Below are 19,533 nucleotides of genomic sequence, written 5' to 3'. Positions count from 1 at the left end.
GTCCATCTGGTCCTGATGTTCTATTATTTTTTTGGCTCTTGATCACCTCTGTTAATTCCATCATCATTATCTTTTCATTTAGCATAACCTTTACTGTTTCAGGCACTTTAGGTAATTCAGCTTTCTCCAAGTATTGTTTTATTTTTTCTTCTGACACCTTCTGTTGATTATATAGTTTTTCATAGTAATTCTGGAATTATTATTTTTTTAGTTTCATTTTGATGATGAAAGATTCCCTTTCCATCTAACAAACAGGGTATCAATTTCTTCCCTTTCTCCTTTTTCAATTTATATGCTAACCATTTCCTGGTTTGTTGACATTTTCAAAGTAATTTTGTTTTGTTCTTTTAATCTTTTGTGCTAATTCTTCTGTTTCCATTAAATTGAGTTTGTGTTATCAGTTCCATTTGTTTTTTTAAATTTCTTTTTTGCAGTTCTTTCTGTAACTCTGTTTCTAGTCCTTTATGTTCTTCTGCTAATCTCTTTTGTGTTTGCATCTTTTAAGTGATTGCTAATTCCTGAATATATGCTTTTGCTGTGTCCCATACATTTTGTAGTGAAGTCTCATCTCCTTGAAAAAGTCTTATTCTTCTTGAAAAAGAAGTCCATTTCTTTCTCAATTATTTGTATAAACTCCTTATCATTTAATATTGCTTGATTCAACTTCCATCTCATTTTTTTTCCTTTGACCTGTCCATTTTGTTTTTATTGGGTTATGATCTGCCCATACATTTGTTTCAATTTCTACCTCTTGTACATTTGTTTGTAATTTCGGTGTCATCCATATCATATCTATTCTTGACCATGATTGATGTCTGAGTAGAAGACATATTGGATTTTCTCTAAATTATTTTTTTTCCATGCATCTTGAAGTGATAGTTCTTCTGTCATTTTAAATAAAGTCCTAGGCAGCGTTTTCTGTGCCTTTATACCTATTTTCCTGCTTCTATATCCAATTTTGCATCCACAATTGTATTGAGGTCCACTAACACACAAATGTTTTCATAATCCATTTCAGTTATTTTCATGTGAAGTTTTTAATAGAAATCTTCTTGTTTGTTATTTTGTGTGTATATTGCTATCAGCATTATTTGTTTTTGGTTTATTACTACCTCCACCATCAAAATTCTCCCTTCTTCATCTGGGTATATTTGCTTGGCGTTTATTGCTTCCTTTATATATAAACCCACCCCCTTTTCTTTTGTTGTGCTAGTGAGAAATATACTTTTCCCATTTTGGGATATTCTAAAAGCTTACTATGTTGCTTTTTAATATGGACTTCTTGGAGACAAATTAAATCAAATTTTATTTTTTGTAATTTTGTGAAAGGTTTTTTTCCCTTTTCATTGGTGAATTCAATCCATTTATATCAATTGATAGCATTTTAAATTCTTCCATCTTCTCTCTTATATATAGGTAGTATTGTCCTAGTTCAGTGATGGTTAATCTTTTTGGTGCTGAGTGCCCAAAGCACACGCGCAAATGCACACACGTGTGCCTGAACCCCCAAACTGCAATGTGAACATCCCACACCTCCCCCACACCCCTTTTTGACTTCCAGGTTGGTGCAGGAGGCTTTCCAGGTCCAAAACAGCCCCGTTTTGGACTTAGAAAGCCTCTTGCATCAACCTGGAAGCCAAAACAGGGTGCGGTGGAATGAGGTGGGGCTCGCACTGGCAAAGAGGCTATGGCTGCAGGCCGTTTGCAATGGCAAAGAGGCTGAGGCTGCAGGCTATTCAGGCCGGCAAAGAGGTTGTTGCAACAGGCTGTTTGCGCCGGCAAAGAAGCTGCAGCTGCAGGCCATTCACACTGGCAAAGAGGCAGTGGCGGCTGCAGCAGGCCAGTGTCTCAGAACAGTCGTGCCCAGCTGCACCAATAAAGGGAAATCCCCAAAATGCAATGCAAGCACCACCACCCCCGCACATGCGCGGCAGAGACCCAAAGACCAGTTGGCCGACAGGAGACGTGCGTGCATGTGCGGTGGAGCTGGGTTGGGGCAATGGATCACCATCATGGTTCTAGTTCATCTTATTTCTCTCCTTTGCTTTTGCTCCTTCTTGTTCTGCCCGTTCTATTTTCTCAGCCTCTCTTTCTTCTTGCTGTATAGTCTTTTCCACATTTACTGGTTCTTTTTGTCCCTTACATTCTACTTCCTCTCCCCTTTCCTGTTCTTCAGTAATTCCAAATTGATATTCATAGAATTCATGTGCTTTGTCTAATGAGTCCAGTCTATATCTTTTTTCATTCCAAGTTACTAAGATTCCCTCTGGTGTCAACCCTCTGAAATTTACATTGCATTTAATCAGCTGACCAGTCCACCTGTTGGACTGCAGGGAAATAAGATGATAAACAAACCTAATAGCTTCTTCATTTCTCACAGCAACTAAAGCAACGTTACTGAAAGAAAGCGAAAGATAGGGCCATTTCCATTGTGACATAAACTTCATTAAGCTCTGTCCTGATACCACATGATCCCAATTTTGATTCATTTCTATATGTCCCAGTTTGAAAATGCCTCCCAGCACCATGGCAGAAAAACAGAGAAGCACACTTTAATTCCACCTGTCCTCAACATGGTAGGGAAAAAAAGGATTGATTCACCTGGTGATGCTTGCCCTGGATTTTGGCTCGAGCAATCTCAGAGCTGTTGCGCCGGGGTCCACGTCGACGACGAGCATAGTTTGCTTCTTGGAGCTCTTTTATTTTTTTCCTTTGCAGACGTAGTTGGTGGCTGCAGCTCACATTATATCTATTATGACCAGAAATAAAACTTAATTTCTGTACCTTAGAAATAAAATAAAGCTTCTTTTCCAATCTATAGTATCTAGCCATTCATGCATTATTTGTTTAGGAGTCATAAATTTCAAGAAGATCCAATTATCACTACCTTTTTGCACATGTTACAGAACAAAACCTCTTGGAACCACGGAACTGACTGGCAGGGCCATACTTGCCACAGAACTCACATTTCAGCAAGTTTCCTTTCTTGTCTTGATCTGAGGAAATGACAAATGAAGATATACTTTACAAGTAATCTTGATAATTAGCAAAAATAGGATATAAACCTAAAATCTACTTAAGAAAAAATTGTACTGTTCCACAGAAGGACTACACTAAATATTTATTTAAAGCATGAATCTTTCCCTTAAGAAAGTCTCAAAGCCTCATAATTTTTATACTGGGTAAACATTAACCCTTGACAATGCTAACAATCTGGGTAACTCTTCAAGGAAGACCACATCAATTCCTAAGAATGTGAATTGGCAATCAGACTCTTCTTGCTTTAAAAAAGAAAAATGGACAAAATATTTAAAAAGTATTTAGTAAGAAGAAAATATCTCACCATAACCATGATGCAAGATTTCTTTCTATCTACTCTTAGTTCTAAGCAAACACTCACCAACTGTTAAACTTTCTACTCCAGGAGAGTTGCTGGATTGGTTGTTAGACTGCCTAGAAGGAGTGGCCCCTTGAAGAGGCTTTTCAAAGTCTTTAAGGAACTGAGAGTAGCCCACCTGCATTCAAGAGAAGAGGGAGAAAAAAACTTGCATTAGCTTCATTGACAGCATTTACCTTTTACATGTCTCATTAGGTGGGCCTATAGGATTACTACATTTTTTTCCCTCTGGCTTTGGTAGTATCAGCTAAGTCCACAGGGGGCTCATTCTGGCAGGTATGGAAGGGCAAGGAAGAATACATTGCTTAGTCATGTTACAATGTCCCAATTTTAAAAAAAAATATTTTTGCTTTAATTGATATGAATACAAAAACAAAGAAAAAAGAAAATAATATACAATTTTAGAAACAAACAGGGCATATGTTAAAGGATTCACATATATAAACATTCTATATAAACATTTCAATGAATGGTAGCTGGATTTCATTACAATCATTCATTATAATCTATATCAATAAAAGTTCATAATATTAATTTTGCAGACCACTGAGGAACTGAGGGCCATATTTCTTTGCAATGCTAAATAATACATCTTTTAGCTATAAACAGGAAACAGAAAATCTGCTTTCTGTATTCAGATATCTACCTCTATGCAGCAGGAAAATAGTTCAAAAGAATCTGAACATATCAAAGTACATGTGCTCATGCACCCCCTCAATGGAACAATTACAGGACAGGGAAGTAATATATATTTAGAAGAATCATTAATTTCATTGTAACCCCAATATCACAACAATTTATATATTATAATTGTATTATATTATATCTATGTAGCCTTTTCTATATAAATGCAAGAGTCCAACAAATCTGAAATAATATTTTTTGGCATTGAATAAGACATCATTTAAGATCTAATGAAATTTTTGGTACTGATATTAAAACTACTCCCATGCCCTAGACAAGAGTCTAATTCTTTTTTCCATTCAGCTTTTTAAGTTTTATATCAAATTAATTCACCACAACATAATTTTATAGGTAATTATAATGGTTATGGGGTCATAAGATTCAATGTTTGTAGTTGATTATATTTATTAGGCTAAAAATGTCACAGGTCTAAACTAGAACATCAATAGATGTCACTGTAAATACTGCCACTGAGCTGCACTAGGCAAAATAATACTTGTCCTGTAATGCAAAAAATAATAAACATTCATCATTTTCATCTACTCATTGCCTCCTATCAATTTTTTTCACATATATTCCCCCAAAATTTTGAGATTTGTGTTAGCCCATAGGATCAACTTAGAATGACAAAAAGAATCAAAATACTATGGTAACAGCCTTCTTACCGGGAAAGGCTCTGCCCCTTCTTGAATGACAAAGCCCTCTATGATATGTGTAAGAATCTGAGGCTTGACAATGGCTTGCGGAGGTTTGGAATCTCCAGTCTGACGTGACAACACAGCCAATGTAGGAACAGAAGCAATTGTTGGATTTGCAGAGTTGGGGTCACTTGGGGATGCATTTCGAGTACCACTGGTGAAAGAGTCAGTCTTCTCTAAAACAGAAACACCATTAACAAACTAAATTTTAAAATTGCTGTATATTTAACAAAACGGATTTGTTTTATAAAAATTAAATCCATGTATTCATTGTTAAATATAATTCCATGTGGGTACTATTGAACCTATATATATATATTTAGTTAGTTAATTGTTGTATTATTTGATTGATTGAAATAAACACATTGAAACATTGAAAATGATAAAACAAAGCTAAAAAAAACAAGTAATAGGTGATGTTAATAATAATGGAGCCACCTCACTAGTTTGCTGGTCTTCCAGGGTTCTCAGGCATAACCAAGTCTTAAGACCTTTGAAAACTCAGACATGATTGAGTCAGCATTATATTTGTTAAACAGTATTTAATCCCCTTACAGAATTTGAAGATTCATTACCAGTTAGGATGATGTAGCAGGACAATTACTGCTCATGACAATTTCTTCCAAGGGGGTCCCACATGTTGATCTCAACTTTTTTTTTGCATAAAGTTATTTTTATTTTTTAACATGTCAAAGTATCATTTTCAATTAAACAGTGTGTTGTCTGGGTATAAATAGTTTGAAAGATAGTACAATGTTTACAACAATATTCATTACACTGATATTAATTCTATAATAATAAAAATAAAATCATAATATTTACTTCTCTATTTTAACAAATCTCCCTTATTTCATTAATATTCAGTTTGTTTCTTTTCCTTAATTACAAGTGTTAATCTATTCATTTCTGTACATTCTAATATTTTTTGAATCACGCTTTCATCTGTAGGGATCTCTTCAGTTTTCCATTGTTGTGCAAATACAATTCTGGCTGTAGTTAATACATGTAGGATCAAATATGTATTCCCTTTAATATAATTACCCGGTAGAATACCCAACAAAAATATTTCTGGTTCTAAATCAATATGTCACTTTATCATTTTTTCCAACCATGTATGTATTTTTGTCCAATCTTTTTTTGCTTTTGGACATTCCACCACATATGATAGTACGAACCAGGTATCTGATGGCATTTCCAGCATTCAACCAACATACCCTTAAACATCTTTGCCAACCGTGAAGGCAAGAAATGTTATCTATAAAACATTTTATATACGTTTTCTTTATATGCAGTTGACATCGTTAATTTCCCATAATTTCTGCCACTTATCTAACTCCATTGTGTATCCAAAGTTTTTAACCCATATTATCATCGTCTCTTTTCCTTATTCATCTTCCATTTTAACACTTAACTATATTTTTTTCTTTATTACATTTTCATCTGTCCCTGTTAATATCTGATCTAGTTCTGTTAATTCCATGGACGAGAAGCCTCAAGGGGAAAACAACTCAAGAAGCTTGAGAAATTTTGAAAAATGAGATTACAAAAGCTCAGTCTAGCACAATACCAATGAAGAAGAAAAATAACAGCTGTTGGCAGGATGGCTGCATAAAGAACTCTCTGACAAATTGAAAGACAAAAATTTTAAGTATAAAAAGTGGAAAGAGGGGGACACAGCTAAGACAGCATATCAGCAAATAGCCAGAGCCTGTAAAGATGAAGTAAGGAAAGCTAAGGCTCACAATGAAGAAAGGCTTGCCATATAAGTAAAAAAATAACAAAAAAGCTTCTTCCAACATGTTAAAAACAAGAAAGGTTAAGGAAACGGACTTCCGGTTCCGGCGGCTGACGGCGACGGGCAAGTCCTTTGCCCGCTCCGGCTCCCCGGTGGGCTTCCCCGCTTTCTGGGGGGCACAGGACGCCCCGGAGAGGCGTCCTGCCAAAGGAGCGGCTTCGCGGGGGCCCCTGGCATCGGCGGCGGCTGGTGGGGGCTCCTCCGCTTCGCTCCAGGCATCGAGGAGCAGTCTCGGAGGGCGCGCGTGCGTCTTCGCTACAGGCTGATCGGACGATGTAAAAATAGAAGGAAGCAGCGGCGGTGTGGTGAGGCGCTTCCCCTCTTCATTCCCTTTTTCTTGATTTGATGGACCTTTCAGCAATTTAAAACGTTAAACTTTTGGATTTCCTTGGAGGCGCGGCTGGAGGGAGGGGGATTTCCCCCCCCCTTGGACAAGCGGCTTGGAAAAATTCTGCTCTCACCCCCAGGGGAAGGAGGAGGGGGGAGAGCCAACCAATGATGCCTCACCCCTGTAAAAGTGATTTTTCACTGGATTTAGCTCCATAACCTATTGATGACCTGAGAACTTTGTGAACTTTTAAAACTTTACTATGCCTCCGAGCTCAAAGCTGGCAGGGCAAGATGGCACACTTCCGTTGTCTTTATGAACTGTGAAACCTGACTCCACCTTTAAAATTCAGGCTTCCAGTCTTTGTCTCCATGTCACCCAGAAGAATCTCTTGTGGATTGTTATTTTCTTGAACTCTCTGGGGGAAAAATTCCTCTCTATTGCCAGACTGACTAAAGAAACTCTCTTCTGCCTGGATCTTCTGCCTCCTGGACTCATCTGTCTGCTCTACTTCTCCAGCTGTCCATTCTCCATACTGACTGATCTCTCTACTTTATAAACTATGTCTCCAAAAAGACCACCCCCTGGAAAACCTGGCTTTGCTACTTCTGCCCCGACATCTGCAACATCCAGTCCTGCCACACAATCAAAGATCACAGAACTGATGCAACCTAAGAGTACAGAGATGGATTTGCAACAAATGCTTCAGCAACTTATACAGGGCCAGGAAGAAATTAAGAAACAATTAAAGGAAATGAAGGAAGAAATTAAAGAGAACCAAGTCCAAATCTACAAGAACTCACAGAGACTGGACCTTGTGGAGGGTGGGGTGGCGGAGGTGAGGGGGGGTGTAGAAGCAGTGCAGAAGGGAAACAAAGAACTTGATATCCAGCAAATGAAAACAGAATTTGAGAGAATGTCCTTTTATCTTAGATTTCAAAATGTCATAGAAGCAGATGGGGAAAATATAAGGGACATTATGACTAACATTCTAGCTGAATACATACATAAAGAAAAACAACAGATGGAATGGGAGATAGATCTGGTTTACAGAGTGAATTCAGCTTATGCCAGAACACACAATGTACCCAGGGAGGTCCATATTAAATTCCTTAGAAAAAGCACAAGAGACGAAATTCTGGGTGTACAAAGGGGGCAGGCACTGACATACCACGATAGGGAAATAACCATCCTGAAGCAGATCCCCAAGAAAATTAGGGAAAAAAGGAAAAATTATTCACAATTGGCGAATAAATTATACCAGAAGGGGGTGTGGTTTAGATGGTTGATGCCTGAAGGTATGCTGATATTCTGGGAGGAGACAAGAATTAGAATCAATACACCCATAGAGGCACAGGCCTTTATGGAAAAAAACAAAACAAACCTAGAAAAAACAGAAGACTCTACAACGGTTATGCAGGACACGGGAGGGGCCGGAGCTCTGTCAGCGGGGGGAGAAGGGGCAATACCAAGAAAGCTCAGATCACAAAAATGAATAAGAAAATCACATTGTTATAAACAGACCAAAAGTAGTAATGAAATTATATGTAGATCATATATTACAATATATAAACTGATTGAAAATATTTTTAGAATTAATATGCTGATTTTATATGATTATGTATTAATGTTTTATACTCAGATGTATTCCATGAGTTTGGAGGGAGGGGGCGCCTGCCACACTTTGCAACTGCCAAAATTTGTATACCTTTCCATTTACCTTTTCCCCTATAAATGTTAAAAAAACCAATAAAATTCTTTGAAAAAAAAAAAAGAAAGGTTAAGGAAACAATTGGTCCATTGCTGGGAGAAAGTGGCAAGAAGGTGACAAGCAACAGGGAGAAAGCAGAACTATTTAACTCATTTTTTGCATCTGTCTTTACACAAATGGATAAAACAGTCCAACCTATCAAAAACAGCACCACAAAAATCAGATTAGGAACACAAATTGAAATAGGGAAGAAAATGGTAAGTGAGCACCTGTCTACCCTAGATGAGTTCAAATCACCAGGACCGGACGGATTATACCCCAGGGTTCTGAAGGAACTGGCAGATGAGATCTCAGAACCACTGAACTATATCTTTCAGAGATCCTGGAGCTCCAAGGGAACTGCCAGAGGACTGGAAAAGAGCTGATGTGGTTCCCATCTTCAAAAAAGGGAAAAAAATAGATCCAGGAAACTATAGACCTATCAAACTGACCTCAATACCAGGAAAGATTCTTGAAAAGATAATCAAGCAATGAATTAGCAAACACCTAGAAGTAAACAAAGTAATAGCCAAAAGCCAACATGGGTTTGTCAAAAACAGATCATACTAGACTAATCTTATTGCGTTTTTTGACAAAGTGACAAAATTAGTGGATCAGAGGAATGCTGTCAATATAGTTAACTTGGACTTCAGTAAGGCATTTGATAAGGTAGACCATAGCCTACTACTAGATAAAGTAGAAGAATGTGGATTGGACAGCATCACCACCAGATGGATTCGTAACTGGCTGACCAACCGCACTCAACATGTAGTCCTCAATGGAACTGCATCTACATGGAGGGAAGTATGCAGTGGAGTACCCCAAGGCTCTGTTTTGGGCCCAGTACTCTTCATCAATGATTTGGATGAGGGAATAAATGAGGAACTCATCAAATTTGCAGATGACACCAAGCTGGCAGGAATAGCCAACACTCCAGAAGACAGGCTTAAGATGCAGAAGGATCTTAACAAACCTGAACATTGGGCACTATCTAATAAAATGAAATTCAATGGTGAAAAGAGTAAGGTTCTACATTTAGGCAAGAAAAATGAAATGCACAGGTACAGTATAGGTGGTACTTTCCTCAATAGTAGTAACTGTGAGAGGGATCTTGGAGTCCTAGTGGACAACCATTTAAATATGAGCCAGCAATGTGCAGCAGCTGCCAAAAAAGCCAACACAGTTCTAGGCTATATAAACAGAGGGATAGAGTCCAGATTATGTGAAGTGTTAATACCACTTTATAATGCCTTGGTAAGGCCACATTTGGAATACTGCATTCAGTTTTGGTCGCCACGATGTAGAAAAATGTGGAGACTCTAGAAAGAGTGCAGAGAAAAGCAACAAAGATGATTAAGGGACTGGAGACTAAAACATATGAAGAATGGTTGCAGGAACTGGATATGTCTAGTTTAATGAAAAGAAGGACTAGGGGAGACATCATAGCAGTGTTCCAATATCTCAGAGGTTGCCACAAAGAAGAGGGAGTCAAACTATTCTCCAAAGAACCTGAGGGTAGAACAAGAAGCAATGGGTGGAAACTAATCAAGGAGAGAAGCAACTTAGAACTGAGGAGAAATTTCCTGACAATTAGAACAACTAATCAGTGGAACAGCTTGCCTCCAGAAGTTGGGAATGCCCCAACACTGGAAGTCTTTAAGAAGATGTTGGATAGCCATTTGTCTGGAATGGTATAGGGTTTCCTGCCTAGGCAGGGGGTTGGACTAGAAGACTTCCAAGGTCCCTTCCAACTCTGCTATTGTATTGCATTGCATAATTCTTTACAAAACCCATATATTTCAGCATCTTTCTCATATCTAGACTGTATCTGCACTTGTGGCCACAATGCTATATCAAATCCTTGATCACTTGTTTACTTTTGAGCTCCCCTTTTCATTCAAAATATCTTTGTATCTAGTAATATTTCCCAGATTAATAACGTTTGGATGGATCAGTGCCTCCATTGTGGAGAGCCAGACTGGTATTTTCAAATAATGGTGTTCTTTGATTTTCTCCCATACTAATAATAATGCATTTATAATATAATGTCTTTGAAAATTACCATGTATTTTCTCATACCATAAAAAGGCATGCCAACCCAGTTGAAGATCATGTCCCTCCAAAGTCAATAATCTTTTATGCTTCAAACCAATCCATTCTTTCACTCAAGTAAGTACCGAGGCCTGATAATACAACTCCCAATTTGGCAACCCAAAACTACTATTTTTCAAGTCTTGCAACATTTTCAAGCTTATTCTTGCTTTTTTTCCTTGCCAAATACTGTATATCTTATATTATTTTATTTAGTTCTTCAAAATATCTTTTTTCCAGTTTTATCAGGTTTGAAATAGAGTAGTCTCAGCAGGATATTTGGTTTTATAGTAACTATTCTTCCTGTCAGAGACAGTTGCAGGTTTTTCCACTTCTCCAAGTCTATTTTAATTTGTTGCACCAGTTTAAATAGTTACACATCTTGCCGTTAATTGAATTTCTAAATATTTTACTTTCTTAACTATCTGAATATCTATTCTCTTCATTAACTCATTTCTGTGTATCGGTAAGGTTCTTGCCCAAAAATCTTAGTTTTTTCTTTGTTTAATTTCAGTCCTGCACCTTCACAATATTCTTTTTTTTTAATTAATATGAATCTGTTTCTTGTGATCTTCCAAAATAAAAGCCAAATCATCTGCAAATGGCTGTAGCTTATATTTTTCTTTTTTATTGCTATGTCTTTTATTTCTATATCTTAACACTTCCAGTGTCAATATAAATAGTGAGACATCCTTGTCTTGGACTTTTTTAATATTAAAGTTCACTGTGATATCTCCATTTACCATCACCTTTGCCGTTTGCTTGTGATATATTGCCTCAATTATACTGATAAATCTCTCCCTAAAATCCATAGTATTTAATTGTAATAACATAAATTGCCATTTTGTTATTAAATGCTTTCTGCATGTCTAGGAAAATCAACACCATTTATTTTCCAGGGTATGCTTCATAATACTACAGTATGTATGGGAATCATTCCCATATTGTTTTTAATCTGTCTATTAGGCAGAAATCCATTGTGATCTGAATAATATAAATTCATTCAAAACCCTTTTTAATTTCTCTTATTATTAAAGTATATATTAATCTCAACTTCTCATGTCAATTTCTACTCATAGGAATATCACATGCTGATTGAGGATCAGAGGGAACAGTACATTTATGAGCCATGGAGGGGAGAAAATTATAGGTGGAAACAAAGCTTGATCCTAATAATTTCCCAAGTTTCAGAGCAGGCGTGGGTTTCAGAGCAGGCGTGGGTTTCAGCCGGCGTTACTGCCGGTTCATTTGTGCGCGTGCTTTGTGTGCATGCACTGGATGCATGCATGCACAATTCAATGGAAATTGTTCTGTGCATGCGCAGAACTAAAAAAAAGATGGCAACAGAGGCAGCTGGGGAACCGGTTTGGGGGCATGGCCAGCCCAGGCCAGCATACTACTACAGGTTCAGCCAAACTGATAGGAACCCACTGATAGTTCTGATTCAGAGGCTTTATTACATTTCTTGATATAGCATCATTAAGATTCTGTTCATGTACAAATGCCTCAATCCCCAACTAGAAAGAATTTGTGCTTTACCTCTTAAGTAATCTTATATTATTTTACACATATGGGTAATTTACACATATCTATTCCAACAGACAGGCACCCACTGTCCTCAATTTATCTTTTCACTTATCATTTCACTCAGTGAGTCAGTCACGTCGTTTCAGGTAGGCAAAGTCAAGAAACAGACACTACAAGAAATACTAAAACTCTATTTGGTCTACAACAAAATCTTGAAAATCTGACTGTTTCCCTTCCTTCCCTCTTATACCAATAAGACTCAAAAGACAACAACCCTGAGTTTCTTTCTCAAGCTATCTGGTATTCCTGGGTAATGTTCATGGTTTACTGATGGTTGCTATATATTTTCTATTTCTCTGTACTCTTCTATACATTCTGAAGACCATAACAGCATCCTGAAATTAAAGTTAACTCACTGTATTAATTGGGTGGGATGTGTGAATTTAGATGGTCACTCACCCAGTTATTAGTAAATACATAATTCTTTTACTGTATTTTATGACTTTCATAAATCATTAAGTACTCAGCTACCCAGATTCAAAGGGGAATGGTTATTTGGAAAATGTGTGTACATTATACCTATCAGCTCTCCTCTAAGTCACACACCCCCGCCTGAGATCAAGTAGCTCAGATGCACAAGCCCCCTCCCCCCAATGGTTTCTTTAAGGAGAGCCAATGCTACAAACTTACATGATCATGCATGCTTTGGATCACCTTTTTTACACTGTATCTGGATTGATGCATGACTCAATTAAAAAAACAAGCTACTATATTTGGAGTTAGGCATCGAGTAACAACAATACTAATAGATAGGACAGCTCTGCCAAACTCCACATCCTGATGAGATGATGATCCAAATGTCATGAAAATGAAAAGTTGAAACTATATCTGTTATTGTGAAATAGGATGCAAATACTTGACTAAATCATATCATGGCATGATTAAAACTACAGGTACTCCTTGGCTTACAAGTTTGTTTAGTTATCATTCAAAGTTACAACGGAACTGAAAAAAATGATTTATGATGTTTTTTTACACTTACAACCCTTGCAACACCCCCATAGTCACAAGATCAAAATTCAGATGCTTGGCAACTGATTCATATTTATGACAGTTGCAGTGTCCCGGGATCATATGACCACCTTTTGCGACCTTCCGACAAGCAACATCAATGGGGAAGACAGATTCACTTAACAATCACTAACTTAATTGCAGTGTTCACTTAATAACTGTGACAAGAAAGTTTGTAAAATGGGGCAAAATTCATTTTACAACTATCTCACTTAGCAACAGAAATTTTTGACTCAATTGTGGTTGTAAGTTGAAGACTACCTGTGCCACCCAGTTTGCAAGACACTAAAAATGAGACTGCCTTTCCAAAGTCCAGAGCAGGAGACAAACAGATGCTGGTTTTCCCACCAGGAGACAATATAAAAGTTAGAAAATCACCAGAGACATTGTATGTGCTTGAGCCTTTCCAAGATAATTTGGAAATCTGAGAAAAATGCAAACAGAAATAAGTCCTTTTTCAACTAAAAAGTGGAGATAAAAGAAATACTGTACTTCGTTCATATAATAGGTTCAAAAAGTCCAACCGAAACCAGAATTCATGAGATGCTTTACTCATATAATAGTCATTCCAAAAGGTGTCTTCCAAGAAAGCAAATAGAGAGGGCAGGCAGTTATAGCTTCAAGTTTTTATACCAAAATGGGTAAAACCAATGAAAAACCCAAAGACAGAAAAGGACAAAACGCTGTGTTTTACAAAAAAAAATCAAAACTTTCAACTCGATGCAACAATTTAAAACTGAAGATATCACAGCAAAGTGCACCTTTAGAGAATAAAATGAAAGCCCTTTGATTTGAGTCACTAAAGAAAATCTAAAATATGAGAAACTTGAGCAAAAGTAAGGAATAGGTTTGTGAGCAAGTAGAAGATATGATATTTATTTCATTCTGCAGTCTATAAAATTTGAGGGTTGTCACACCAGTAGAGCATATATTGAGTGCAAATCAGAGTGAACTAGAAAATATATACTGTTCCTACCAAAATGGAGGAAAAGGGTGAAATATGCTTAGGAAGGCTACAACAAAAACTCCATTAGAATGCAGTCAAGACTTCCCTGAAGAGCCTTGGCTCTTTTCTGAACAGCCAAAGGAAATGTCACAAACATATAAAGAAAATTTCAGGACCACAGATCTGTGACTGATATTCCTCTCCTACATAGTGACTGAAGAATTTACTTATAGCTCCTCATCATTCACAATCAATATCTAGGAATTCAAGAATATTGTCCCAAACTGTTTCATGAACATTGCGCCTTTCCCATAATTGTAACTGAAGTGAAGGTGACATTATTCCACCCCATTTGTTTAAACAAGCTATTACAAAATTGTTCATAATCACTGGGACAATATGGCCTCTAAGCAAGCTGTTTGGATGCCTACAAACTCTTGCACAGATATCACAGCTTTTCTTATCAACTGGGCATGAGAGTCTGCCTCTTGGTGTAAGAGTTGCAGATGAGCAACGTAGTAGTCTGTTTGGGGCTGTAAAAGAATTTCCCTTCTGAAGGTTTTCATGTTCATCTACCAAAGCAGGTGTGAACCCTGGAACTGGCTAGATGGTGACCATCTTTCTATTCTACTGGGGGGGGGGGGGTTCTTTTCTTCAAAGCTTCAGTGCTGACACAGACAGATGAGGGATAAGGGGGTGTAGAGATAGATGGGTGCTATAATCAAAACAACGTTCTTTCCCCTGGGAACCAAGATCATGTGTGCAGGTGGTTGGGAGGTGGAGACTGGGGTCATACATCGTCTGGATTGTATGTGATTAGAGCATATGACTAATGCCTTGGGGGGAAGTGACAAACTTTTACTTTTAATTAAGGGGGAAATCGGCAGGAACTTTAGAGCCAGTTTTCACCAGCATTATGCCAATATGAAATACCCTAATAAAATGTTCTTTAAGGAAACCTCAGGCCTTGAAGTTATTTCATTCAGGGGTGTGTTAGTTGGGATCCTGACATTAAACTGGCTCTTCTAAACTCTGAGCTCCATAGTTGTATCTGAGGTTCTGAGCCCCAGCTGCTTACCAGGTCTACCCAGCTAGCAGAAGACTCAGGGAAGATGGAGAAGACGGAAGAGACTGTGGATGATTGCGGATTTTGTGGTGGCCGATGCCAGAGCCTGCCAACCCCGTCGGAGACTCTGCAAGTGGTAGCAGCAGTGGCAGATGTTGCATGCCAGTTAGGCACCCGACCCATGGCCCAAACCGAATTCCACTGCAGAAGAACTCTACTGGGTGGAGAAGGACCTCACCAGCCAAGTGTCACTCCAAGAGCCAACCCAGTCAACGGGGCCGATGGATCTAAGCGAATCTGGGAAGTTGAAATACCAGAGGGCAGTCTGCAGCCAGACCCTGGAAGGGCTACTTGAGAGGTTCAACAGGCTGAGTTTCAGCAGCTTGAGGCACTCACACCAGGCCAAGAGCACCTGAGTAGTTTGGATACAGCAGTGAGGTGTGGTGAGGTTTATGGCTGGTGAGGCACTGACCCAGTGGTGGGTTTCAAATTTTTTTAGACTTGTGAACTTCAACTCCCAGAATTCCACAGCCAGGCATGCTCAGTTCTGATTTAAAGCGACATCATTTGTTTTTCTCCTTTGCGAAAGAAATTTCCTTCTTTTTCTTCTCCCTTCCCCTCCTTCCTCCTTCTTCCCCTCCCTCCCCCCTCTCTCAAACACACACACACACGCACACACACACGTTGGATTGGACTGCACACACGTTCCCCAGCCCCGGAAGGATCCAGCCCAGCTTCACTGATTACAGGTTTGAAAAGGCAACGTGGCTCTGCCTGCAATCAAACCCTAACCCTTCCCTCCAGCCTTTGCCCAAAGCACCAGGAAGATGAAGTTTGAATTCCTCCCTCTCCCTCCGACCCACACATACCTTTTCCAGCTGTTTCAGAGAGGATTTCAACTCTGCTCTTGCCTCGGGTCCTCTGAAGAAGACCCGCCCAAACGAGCGCCCTCTACTATGAGGCAGGAGAACTGCGTGCCTCACCTATGTCAGGAATTTTTAGGGTTTTAACCCTTGCTTAACTCTGCTCGAGTGATCATAAAATGCCTAAAGTCAGACTAGATGAGGCATGCAGTTCTCCTGCCTCATAGTAGAGGGCGCTTTTTAGAGGCTTTTTTTAACAGTTAAGCAGAGTCATCCACGGTGAGGCAGCAACTAGCTCAGCTTTTTCCTTTTACATTTTTTTTTCTTTTCATGATGACAGTGGTGAGGCTGTGTCTCCCCTGCCTCCTCTGACTGCATGTCACTGGGATACAGCCAAGTAGGACCGATCTACTTGAGTTGTGAGCGTTCCATCTCTAGCAATAGCGCAACTCAAAACAGAGCCACTTCCCCCTTTGCGGACCCAGCCAACCGTGGGAGGGATCCAAGCCACTAGCCTTCCACCATCCCACTCAATGCACTCAACCCCGGGACCACAATGAAGCTCGCCAAGACTACCCAGCTAGTCTGCCTGGGTAACCCCAGCTCCCTCCTCCTGGTCAAGTACTGCCTGGCTGGGCCTATTACTCAGGGCAGAGATGGGTCAGGGTGCAAGGCCAATGCCACCCAGCCCCTACAATGGCGCCGCTGCCAGCTTTCCCCCCTCCAGCCAACCAGCTGCTCTGCCATGATTTCTGGCTGGGTTTGATGGAACTACAAACAAGCTAGCTTTCTAACTGAACTGAGTGTGGGCACACATCAACCGCTACGGGGATAATTACCAAAGTGACCGAGAGATAATCACCGCCATCTGGAGGGGGAAGCAGCGGAATTGGTGACTAAACTCTATGATGAGGACGCCTGAGAGCTGGGGACATTGATGACTTTTTGCAGATGTTAAGACATGGCCCAAGGCCAAGAAGCAGAAATTAAAACAGTCAAACAAAAGGTCCGGATGGCCAAAAATACATCCAGGAGTTTCAGAGGATAGCTGGAAAGATGCGGGACTGGCCTGAATGCCTCTTAGTGCATTACTTCAAAGAGGGCTTGGACAAAGAGCTGCTCAAGATTTGCTCTGCTGGGGAGTTCATGACTCCATCCACGACTGGTTCTTGGATGGCCATAGTGATGGATCTTGAGCTCTGCTGGCCAAAGGGAGAGATGCTGGAGAGGAAGCCTAGGAGACAGTTTGGTCAACAGCTCAGCACCAGCCAGACTGAGGAACAACCCAGGGGACTCTCCACGGTGGCAATCAAATGTTTCCGGTATGGCCAACAGGGTCATTGAGTGTCTGAGTGCTTGGCCCCAGCCCTTGTCTCACAGGCATGGGCTCCAGCCCTGGCCAAGCCAAAGAAACCACCATAGAAAGCAGCGGAGAAGGGAATGTTTGCCTGCCAAGCTGTTGAGGTCTCCCCTCCCCCTCAAGGGGAGAGGGGAACTCCAGTCCCTGGGACCCCACCACTACTGACAGATAACAGTGACAACAACAGCAAGGATGACACGATGGTAAACGAAGCGATCCATCCCTTTGCCATTGTCAAAATTAGTGATTCCAAAAACAGGAGTCCAGGGCGAAATAGAGGCCATCATAGACCCAGGATGCAACCGCTGCCTGATCTTCCTCTGCACTGTCACCAAGCTAGGCATACAAACGAATCCCCTAGAAAATCCCATACGATTTGAATAGGTTGATGGGTCGCTGATAGGGGGAATCCTGGCTACGGACTCCATAAGGCTGGAGATGGGCCATCATAGGGAACTATTTGATTCGTGGTGGCGCCAAAAATTACCGCAGCCATCATCCTAGGCTTGGCGTGGTTAGATAAATGGTTCCCCACCATCTGCTGGGACGATGGCTACAGAAAACTAATGCTACCGGAGAGAAGAGAGCTGATGTTGCGATGGCACGACATGCAATCTTGGTGCTCTGGGATCGCAGTCGAATTTCTGCTGCTGGACAGTCCATTTGGACCTAAACCGTCCTGCAGAGATGGTGATTGAGAAGGGCACCTCCTGCTGATCTCAGGGACACCACAAAATCCCTGAAAGATCCAGGAATAGCCTTTTTTTCCGGCGACAGAAACGCAGCTAATGAAGCTGCTGAAGTTGAGACAGCTCCGAAACGGGAAGAAAGCGGAAAGAGAAAGTGTGTCGAATTGGTGAGGAAATTTTATTATTAGAGGAAGAGACTACCCAAGGAAAAAAATTAAGTTAAGTTTGAAGACAAAAGTGTAGAGATTGATCTGCATTGAACTTAGTGTGTTATCCAGTTTCTAATTTCTTTTTTTTTTTCACGGATGGAACTTTTGCAGGGGCTCCCTATTTTTTAAACTGAATGGATTAATTCTTTCTTCTTCTTTTTTCACTTTTGCTTATACCTATGGATTAAAATTCTCCTTCTTTAAATAATGCTTGATTGGATTGTTTTTGATCTCCATTTAAGGGTTTTTTTTTCTTTCTTAAGATTGGAATATAAAGAAGAAAATAAGAAGGATTATAAAGAGGGTTGTAACAACAGGAGGAAAAGCAGTTACACTGCCACTTAGAGGCTGGATACATTGTTTTTTCTTCTTTCTCTTTGATCACTTGAGATTCAAGGTTCTTTCAGCTTGTTTACTGACAGTGATAGTAGGAAGAGCACAAGTTGTTTATACAGGTGCCTTTTGGAAGTTCTATCACTAGCTATTGGAGGTAAGACAAGATTTTCACTTGAAAGATAATAAATGAACCTGTTTGAAGTTTATTAAAATAGTCTTGAACCCTATAGTGGCAGTATCTGCAAAATTGAAAGAATGACCCAGCAGGAAAAAGAAACTGTAACATTGATCATGTTTGAAATTCAAAATTTAATAGTTGTGACCGAGAGAATTGAAAAGAGATTGGAGACTATGGAATACAAAACAGAAAAATCTGATGCAGAAACTGAGGATGTTTACCAAATGAAGAAAGTGGAGGACAGAGTTCAAAAGATGGAACAAGAAAATGAGCAAAGAGATAAGAAAATTGTGGATACTGACAACAAAGTGAGTGTGGTTGGTAATGGCAAGAGCGGAATATGGAAAGGGGAGATGGATGGATTGGAACTCTACCCCAGACTTCGAAGTACAGAAGAAGAAAAGAGAGAAAAATTGACGGAGATAAGGAGAGAAATCTTGATAGAAGCACTAGTGATAACCAAAGATAAGCTGATGGAAAGAGCAGATGTTGGGTTTCAAGCTTTTGGTGAGATACGAAAGGAACAGCATGCTGCCAAGGGAGGT

At 39.6% G+C, this 19,533-nt stretch overlaps 1 protein-coding gene across 1 annotated transcript in view; it reads right to left on the bottom strand.

Annotated features, from left to right (window-relative positions):
- The window catches only part of PHC1 (polyhomeotic homolog 1), a 174,020-nt gene that overhangs the window by 66,010 nt on the left and 88,477 nt on the right, over positions 1-19,533 (bottom strand). The window contains exons 10-13 of the mRNA XM_081936902.1: positions 4,747-4,955; positions 3,401-3,515; positions 2,888-2,996; positions 2,602-2,749 (exon numbers count right to left, since the gene is read on the bottom strand). Coding sequence (XP_081793028.1) covers positions 2,602-2,749; positions 2,888-2,996; positions 3,401-3,515; positions 4,747-4,955 — 581 coding nt within the window. The remainder of the gene's footprint in view (positions 1-2,601; positions 2,750-2,887; positions 2,997-3,400; positions 3,516-4,746; positions 4,956-19,533) is intronic.

Source organism: Natrix helvetica (assembly GCF_964273705.1).
Source record: "Natrix helvetica genome assembly, chromosome: 1".
Classification (NCBI taxonomy): domain Eukaryota; kingdom Metazoa; phylum Chordata; class Lepidosauria; order Squamata; family Natricidae; genus Natrix; species Natrix helvetica.
The sequence above is the reverse complement of the archived record's forward strand: the minus strand, read 5'-3'. Positions and strand labels throughout refer to the sequence as shown.